General features: G+C 37.2%; 1 protein-coding gene across 1 annotated transcript in view; it reads right to left on the bottom strand.

Moving 5' to 3' along the window:
• Positions 1-791: 791 nt before the first annotated feature.
• The window catches only part of ugt5d1 (UDP glucuronosyltransferase 5 family, polypeptide D1), an 18,290-nt gene continuing 9,465 nt past the window's right edge, over positions 792-9,616 (bottom strand). Inside the window, exons 5-7 of the mRNA XM_017308497.1 lie at positions 5,861-6,156; positions 4,055-4,768; positions 792-3,178 (exon numbers count right to left, since the gene is read on the bottom strand). Of these exons, the coding sequence (XP_017163986.1) occupies positions 2,594-3,178; positions 4,055-4,768; positions 5,861-6,156 (1,595 nt within the window). The 3' untranslated portion in view covers positions 792-2,593. The remainder of the gene's footprint in view (positions 3,179-4,054; positions 4,769-5,860; positions 6,157-9,616) is intronic.

Below are 9,616 nucleotides of genomic sequence, written 5' to 3'. Positions count from 1 at the left end.
ATATATATATGCACATATTTTTTTTCCCCCCAAAATAAAACTAAGTCTAATGGATTGAATTTCACTCAAGATGATTGACCAAAAGTTTATAGAACCAGGTTCTTATGCAGTCAGTATAGTCGCCCCATCGCCCCAAGAGAGGGCAGTTAAAGTTACTACATATGTAGAGTGGATCCCTTTGTGTGCTTGAGAGCAAAATTTGTCTGGGAAATTTTCCCATTACTCAACTATGTTGATCTTTGCCAACTCTGAACAGACAGCAACATCTGCCTACACAAAATCTATAGAGCAGGCTTTATTGTGCAGATGAGAGAGAGAAGGGAATGTGATCTATGTCTGTAGAGAGAATGATATCATGCCTTGGAGAAGCCCTTTGGGAACTTCAAGTCTGATGGTGTTTGTGTGAAGCTCCTCCTAAAAGATTCTGTATTTTAATTTCAGGAGATAATTAAAGTTACTCATTTTTACATGGTAAGGTTAAAGAAAAGGGATGAGTCTTCATCAGAACATACACAGTAGAGGTGAAGTAATAAAGTTCGGTCATTAGCAAAATGACAGGTTGAACAGAAGACTCAATGCATGTCAAAATAAACTGGATACACCCTTCTAGACAGAGTAAAGTCCTCTAAAAGACTTCTAAAAACTTGCATTGACACAATTGGTCCAAGAAGGTGTTTTAGTTTCACAGGATGAGATTGTCTGACAAAGGTATACTTTTAGTGCATAGGTAATAAATGCATATAACAGCTATTAAGTCTAATCTGAAATAGATAAAATAAATACAGTCTTGATTCTACTATTGCATGATTTATTGAAAGAAGATGAACTGCAAACTTAAAAGGTTTGAGTAAATCCAAGTACATCCCATGATCCCTGTATACAGAATATGTAAACAATTCTCATTAAAAAGGAGTGAGCTTTATTTAATTTTTTTGTTTCCATTATTGTAATATGAAGTTAGCATAAATATTGGTAAACTTAAAACAATCACACATTCCGACTTTCTGAATTGAAACAATTTTTAAATGTTCCATCTTAATTTTATTGTTTAATAATATGACAAAGTTAAAGCGTTCATAACTTTCATATTGTTTTCTGATTACAGCCAGAAATTTGGAAATATTATTTGATGATTAAACAAAAGGCAGTGGATTATTGTGAAAAAACATAGTTTTAAAACCTAAAATCCTAATAAAGTACACCAAAGGTACATATGTTGTTCCCCCCCCCCCATTTAACTTGTATAATTTCTTGTTTGGTGATTATATCCCTTTAACATTCACATGGCCCTAAGTGGGTGTGTTTTTTTTTTCATTCAGAGCTCTCAAGAAAAGAGCTTTCCACAGAAACATGATCTCATTAGACTACAATGACAGAAAAGATTTTCCAACTCATCGGAAACAAGACAGAGACAGGAAAAGAGCCAGAGCTGAGAACAGGCTGAGTGAGGCAGATTAGGATGAACCAGATAAGGACTGTGTGCTTCCTCTTATGCTTACTCTGATTTGTTCTGTGTAAACTTAGGCTAATCCTGCTGCAGATGCTAAAGTCTTTTGGTTATATAGAGAGCTTTTCTTCAAACTACAATATGTAATGTTATATTAGAAGAATGATATGTAAATTATTCACCAAAAGCAGAAAAGATGTTAACATTTTAAACTGACCTGCATCTAACATCAAAGCCACAATCAGAATCTGAAAAGTGTAGCTTGCAATACTATTTAGTCACCATTGCTCCTATATGCTCCTCTTTGAAATCCAATGCAACCAACTGCTTTCAGAAATTACCTAATAAGTAAAAAGACAACCGAGTAATTTAGTAAACACACAGAGTTGTTAAATAAAGACCTCAAAGGTTTGCTAGAGAGCAATAGTGAACAAACGGTACACACAAATCGAGTCACTTTAACACATTTCTTGATTTCAATCACAGAAATGTTTATAAGTACTGTACTACGCAGCAAGTTGGAAAGGAAAAGTAACCAAAATAATTATACATACCTTTTAAAGTAGACTGTAATTTGGAACTTGTATTCTATTTTTTATGCCTAAAGAGATTGAGAGACAGCTTTTAGCCAAGAAATTCAAACCACTTTGTGTTAAAAGTATTGTTGAGAAACTGTCAGAAATCTATGGATAGCAACTTAGAATTTAATTCCCCTGCATTGTCTAGTGGCGTTTTCACATCAGTCGAATTTTCAAACAAATCATGAAACCACAACATGGCAAACCCATTTTAAATAATTTCTCACATTATTGCAAAAATTAGGTCAAGACTTTCTACCAGGTACTGTATGTATTCCAGACAACAACAAAAAAGTAAGAACTCCCTGTCAGGTTTCCTGACATCTGTGTATCATAGATGGAATCAAACATCCAACTTTTACAAGTCATGAGGATCAGTGAGACACAGAATATTATCATTAGTTTATTCCTACTAAACCAGTGAGATCATAATTCCTTAACAGATGTTGTTTTATTTAGAAAATGCTCTTCATGTTGGTACTGTGGCGCATTGGAAAAGAGATGATGCATTTGTCCAAATAAAGCCATTTTGGACAATCCCTACATTTCTAAGCAAGGTTGACTCAAGTTAACTCTGTTTGGTTTTTGTCCTTTTCTTTCTTCTACAGCAAAGAAATTTTGCGATGGCAAAAATAGAAAAGAGGAGCAAAGTTACTGCTGTCACCAAGAAAATTAGAACATCTAAACAATAGTATGAGTACCAAGGCATCCCATAAGCCTCTGTGCGCAGGTGAGAGGCTCCTTTGTGGCGCATCACATACTCCACCCAGAAAGTAGCCTGATCCATGGGTGGCATCGGTTGATCTCTGTGCAAGCTTGAAAGTCTTTGCATGTTTTCCCGGTAGCTGACTTTGTGGAGCAGTTCTTTAATAGTCTTTTCAAACGTGTGACCATTTACATCAGCTAGCTGAATAATCTTTGCTGCTCCTCTTTCCTGCAAACGTAGGAGATTGTCATATTGGTCAAAGAACAAGGGTATGCCAAGCACAGGGACTCCATAGTAAATGGCTTCCTGGACTCCATTTGTTCCTCCGTGGGCGACGAAGACTTTGATCTGCGGGTGGCCGAGGAGGTCCTTTTGTGGCATCCAGTCCACTATTAGAGTGTTGTTGCCCAAAGTAGAGGGATGATCCCCTTTGTGCCTCCAAATCACCTGATAATAAAAGGCAAACACAATGTAAATGTTCAGTGAAGGCCAAAATTTGCACAGTACAAGTGTAGCCTGGGTAATGTTGTAATCTTCAGGGCAAATATACAGAAATATAAAACCTATTAATATTGTTTGGAAATCAGCCATTCCATTTCTTTTGAAAACAGCAAAGTAATTTCAAATATAATTTTCTTTTTACAACACAACATAGTCTTTAGACACATCTGGAATACCCAGGAAGGGAGCATCATATGGATGATGGTACTTAATGTTTTATGGCTAAACTGTACTGTATGTTGCAGAGGGAAATCTACATGTAAATGGAGATATAGAGTCTAATAGAAGTGATCTCAGTAGAAAACTGAAGGAGCTGGCAGCTGGATAACTAAAGGATTAGATCTTCACAAGTACAACATAGATGGGAGTCTGGAAAATAGAGAGATGGCCACTGCATAATCTAACAAAAATGTAAGTTAGTTGTTAAACCAGTTTTGGTGACAGTTGTTGGATAGGGCATGCTAACAACTGCCTGTGCAAAACACTGCAGCAATTCTTATTAGAACTGGAGAAAAATTATAAGTTAATGCAGAAGGAATATAGAATTTGTATTTTTTGGCAAAATGGTCATTCATCATCGTCCTGAATTACAACAGAAAGCTTTTAAATTATTCATTAGGAGCTAGTTTGCCTGGTCTCCAAAACAATGCTCTCATATAGCATTTCTAATGATTTCCTCCTCCTCACTGCTCTAAAACTTCACACTCAAACTTGATCGGAAGAATTTATTATTTAATAACTGGTGTCTGTTTTTATGGACACTTTCCATGACCTGATCGTAAAACAACTCAAAACCTAAATATGAAAAAGATAATTTTTTACCTTTTGGGGCATCTTGGCAAAAACACTGGCAATTTCATCCGCAACCTCTGTGGGTAAAGCATTGACAAAGGTTCCCAGAGTCATGATGATGACTCCATGCTCTCCAGCACTCTGAACAAACTCCTCCAGGTCCGCTGGTAGAGGCTGCGCAGGTTTACACTGGAACCCTCCAATGTAGACAACATTTGGCATTGTTGGCCGAGGAAACTCAAAAACAAAATCTGACCTGAACAGCCAAATGTCAGCACCTTGAAGCAGTGAGACAATGTCACACCCACCCTCAATGTATTTATTGCACAAATTATCATAGATAGGTCCCACAAGAAACTTTTCCTGGAATTTTATGATGCTATAGAAAAAAAAGTTTTTCACCCTCTGGATAAAATCCATTTTGTCGGTTAAGCCAGAACCAGGCACTGGGATGTAAGAGAGGGGTGAAGGTGCCAAAATAAAGTGACCTTCTCCACTTGTAATCCAGCGAACATTAAGGACTAAAGGCAGTTCAAGATATTTAGCTAACACTGGCCCTGGGCCCATGGCTGGATCAGCAAGAACCAAATCATATTGGGACTCTTTTAGGTTTTTGACCAAAATCGGATTCTGAAAAATCTGAATTGTAGCATCACACCACAACAAATGGGCTTGAGTAATCATAGAAAGGAAATCCTTGGTGAGCTTCAAGAAAGTCAAAAGTGAAGCCCCTTCTCGCTGTGCCTAAAGAAAATTGTGAAACAGAAAAACGTGGTTAAAAGCATGACTTCATGAAACACATTTAAGAACAAAAAGTCTAGATTTGCCAAATCAAATGCAAAGTTCATGTGAAATAAATATTGTGATGATAAAACAAAGGATCTAACCATTAAAACATTTCAACCATTTTTTTTATTTCCTTTATTTAACCAGGTAAACCCCATTGAGATCTAGATCTCATTTTCAAGAGGAACCTGGGCCGTTACCATGGCACATTATATCCTCTGCAATTTAAATGAAAAACAAGCTAATCTAGACTGAGAAATTGAAAAAATTAGTTGCAACAACGTAAAAGTCAACATGTTCAAACCCCCTATGCTTTAAATGGGTTGTAACCATCATTTAATTTAATTGGAGCGTTCTGTCTATTTTTGTACATGCCTTTCATTAATTATAGAAAACCTGAAAAAACTGTTCCGTTTCTTTCAGATTGTCTGAATTGATACCTGAATTGACAAGTCCAGGTGTCCAAGTAGGTTTTTTTGACATATTTTTATTTAAATGTATTAACTAAAGAAACTTAGTTTTCAGGGAGGTTGCAAAACCTAAAGGATGTATAAGTATTGGTTGAAATAAATGTACAAAAACAAGATTAATGATGCTGACAGACTTTCACCAACATATGCTGAAGCTGGACCAAAAGGCGGTTCAACATATCAGTAATTGTGAAATATTTGATTTTTCTCCTCTTTCAACATATGTTTGTTTTTCAATTAAATTGCACAAGATGCATTTCACTGTAAAACCAGAAAGCTCCAAAATGATTGATCAAGCTTTCATTTCTTTATGTCACAACATCTTAACATTGTATTTCCCAATCCTGGTCCACGAGGCACATTGCCCTGCACGTGTTAGATGTTTCCCTGATTTAAGACGCCTGAGTCAGATGACTGCAGTTCAACTAAAGCTTATTAATCAGCCATCAATTGAAATCATGTGTGCTTGCAGCAGGGGAGCGTCTAAATCATGCAGGGCAGTGTGCATAGAGGACCATGGTTGGGAAACACTGCCTTAGCAGGACAGGCTTTTACATGCAGTATATACATAAACACATACCCTCATATGCTCCTGTAGATATTTGTCAAAAAAGTTCTCTAGACCTTCATCCATTTCAATGGTGATGGATGTGTAGAGGGGGGATTTTTCTGGAATGTACCAGCTGGTAGTAGACCTGATCACACTGATGTTGTGTCCTCTGGTATGAAGTTCTTCCAGTAGTATTTTCATATTAATCCAGTGGCTGCCATCCACAGGGAACACCAATATGTTTCCCCCATCGCAGTGTGATGTCAACAGGATTAGGTGTAAGGACAGTATGATTATACCGGAGAAACAAGTGAGAGCCATGGATCCTACAATGTCCCAAACAGAAATAAATGTATTTCATTAGTATAGATACAAATCAAGCCCAGACAAAATATTACAGCTAAAATTAGTTTAAAATGACTAGAACAATAAAAGTTAGAATACACTCAGTTTCCAATTTCAGATGGCTTCTTAATTTACTTACCTAATGTTGGTAAAGACTGTGACCGTCCTAAGTACCCACACTGACACTTTGTTCAAGATAAACCAGTAGGTATTTGAGTTCAAACTCCAGCTTCAGAGATGATCTGCTCTTTCACTAGTAAATAAGGCATGCACAGTACATGGATAAGTTAAGCAAGAACAGTGATTTCATCATAATGAACCAATGACCTCTTTCATAAGAGTATTAGAGTGAGTTATGTAAGATTAAGCTTCAGACGCAGAAGTGCACAGGCATGTCGGAAGAAAGAAATAACCATTTCATAGTTGAACCAGGGAGTCATTTTAAACCAGACTTCATTTAGTGTGATTAATTATTGATTATATTGATACACTGGAGAGTTCATGCATGTTTGAAAAATCCTAGGTTCTTCAATGACTGCCATTTGGGGGTGCCAAACGCTTGCTCATACAAAGCGTTGTCTATTTACCCAAATCTCCACTCTTGGTGCTGGAGTTTGCTGTCCAGCTTTCTGTCCACAGAGCACACCTCCTCCGAACAGCTCCTCCAAACTAGGGGCAGCAACAGTTATCAAACACCTGGTGGAGCTCTGCATCTGCTGAGATTATCGTACAAACTACTCCTTAGTCCATCGCTATAGGCTGTAAACGGCATCATGGTGGAGGATTGTTTTGATGACGTTTTGAAGGAGTGTTAGAAAGTGGAGCTTCTTAAAGAAACGGAGTCCAATTTCAAGGTGTGAAGTTGATATCTAGAGTCAAATAAATTGTAAGTTACATGTACATTATTTTCATACCAGCTGAAGGTAACATAGTTACTTGATTGTGCAGAAGATGGCAACATGTAATTTGAAATGTATAAAACATCCCTTAAGAAAAACATAATATAAGGCTCCATTAATGCGGAGCTGGTTTTCAGTGGATAAGTACTTTTACACTTTGTAATGTTATTGTCAAGGTTGGGGGAGGTGGAGATGGGGAAGAGCCAAAATGCAAACAGCAACGTGGCACAGTGAAAATTTATTTAAACTTAAAAACTTGACATGGACATGAGCGTTTACTCAACTAACAGACATAAAAATACACAAGAATCCCGCACCACGCAAAGGTAAGACTAGAACCTAAAAAAATGTGAGACAGGTGAAGAGGATTATTGATCAGGTATCGAATGATCTAAATTAACAGGGAGAATGCCGAGCTGAAGAACTTAACAGGAGAAGCAGACTAGAAAGACTACAAGAATAAAAGCTGACAGGAAATAAAACCTGACATCTGAAGGATAACAAAACCTGCTCAGCTAGAACTAGCAGGACTGATGCATAGGGAAAACGATGATCAAGGCTAGAACAGAAGACAGAGGAGACTAGAATAACAATGAATAAAGTCAAAACCAGGCGTGAGAACAAGGTAAGAGAGTAATTGAATCAAAAATAATCTAATTTAAGTAAAAGATGACAATCTAAACAGAAACGGAAAATAACCTAGAGAAACAAAACATGACACAGGGACTACTATGAACCCAAACCCACAAACAAATAAGTTTAATGCAAATCAGCTTTGTTTATATTTTCTGTTCTTTCTTTTGCAAAATAAAAATCTAAAAACAGCAAAAACAGAGAAGAGCACCACAGCTACAGAAGTCATCAAAAAGAGTAGTACGTCTAAGCAATGGTATGAGTACCACGGCATCCTGTGAGCCTGTGTACGCAGGTGAGGAGCCCCTTTGTGTCGTATCACATACTCTATCCAGAAAGTGGCCTGATTCATGGGTGGTATTGGCTGATCTCGGTGTAAACGTGACAGTCTCTGAATATTCTGCCTGTAGCTGTCTTTATGGAGCACTTCTCTAATTCCTTTCTCAAAGCTGTGACCATTAACTTCATGGAGCTGAATAATCTTTGCTGCTCCTCTTTTCTGTAGACGTAGAAGGTTGTCATACTGGTCAAAAAACAAGGGTATGCCAAGGATAGGGACTCCAAAGTAAATGGCTTCCTGGACTCCATTTGTTCCTCCATGAGCTATGAAGGCTTTTATTTGTGGGTGGCCAAGTAGATCTTTCTGAGGCATCCATTCCATCATTAGAGTGTTGTTGCCCAGAGTAGAGGGACGCTTTCCTCTGTGCTTCCAAATCACCTGATTCAAAATGGACAAATCAAAAAAGTATATTTATTTTTTGCATTTTTTTTACTTGAACAGCAGTTATCTTCTAAAATTTCTTCTAAAATCCCTTTGAGATCATATTTTAGTTTTAACCACAATCCTCCCTTGATATGAGTATCAACGGGTACTCATATCAAGTGTGGCGAAATTCTTTCACCACATTTCAATCTGACAGGTTCATTGCTCTGTAAATGCTTTTTTTTAAGAATACTGTTTGGACTGTTGAAACAAATTTCATATACTACAAAATAATATCTATTTCCTAAACTTTGAGAAATATGCTAGTTTTATTCAGTGTGATTATTAATTCAGGAGGAGAGGTTTCATGTCAGTGCATGTTCAGGAGCAGATTGCAGATTCCTTGGTGGGTCTCCTGTTGTTTCACAATCTGTCAGTTCAGAAAGATCTGAAAATTGGAGAACTCAGTGACAACTCCCACAGGGCATTTTCAGCTACCAACTAGGAACTGAGCAGACACAAAGGTAAATCATACTCCTACCCATCTGGCTTAGCTTTGAAACATTACTATGAAAAGGGTTTTATCTACAATAGATGTTGCTGATCAGCAACATAGATCAGCAACCAATCATATATTTGTTAAGGAGACTTTGTACCATCATAAATTAGCGTTACTCCATTTGAACTCTGAAGTTGCTCTTAAAGGTTTTTGTTTAGAATCACAATGAAAACGGATCAAGGGGGAGAGACATTGTTTGAATTGTTGTGGTTTTCAATGTGACATTTGCTCATCACATCTTCTGTACGATGTGCTGCTAGGAAACCCCAATGATTTATGGATGTCTATGTAACTCTGGCAGTAGTGTTGTTAATGCTGAGTGATCACATTGAACAAGAATATACAATAAAATCTCAACAATAATTCAGTTCACTCCATTTATCATTTAGATCACAAGTTACACAATTCTGTCTTGTTCTTTCAGCTCATACCACTTCATGGCTCTTTGATTACCAAATGAGAAGCATCATATTTAGGACTCATGAATGAAACAGGAATATTAAGGTGTGATCATTAGAAATGTTACATAGAGAAAGTGAATATACCTTTTGGGGCATCTCGGCAAAGACACTGGCAATCTCATTCACAACGTCTTCTGGTAAGGCGTTAACCAAAGTTCCCAGAGTCATGATGATAACTCCATGCTC

Source organism: Poecilia reticulata, linkage group LG14 (assembly GCF_000633615.1).
Source record: "Poecilia reticulata strain Guanapo linkage group LG14, Guppy_female_1.0+MT, whole genome shotgun sequence".
NCBI lineage: Eukaryota > Metazoa > Chordata > Actinopteri > Cyprinodontiformes > Poeciliidae > Poecilia > Poecilia reticulata.
Note: the sequence above shows the minus strand (reverse complement) of the source record. Positions and strands in the feature narration are given on the sequence as shown.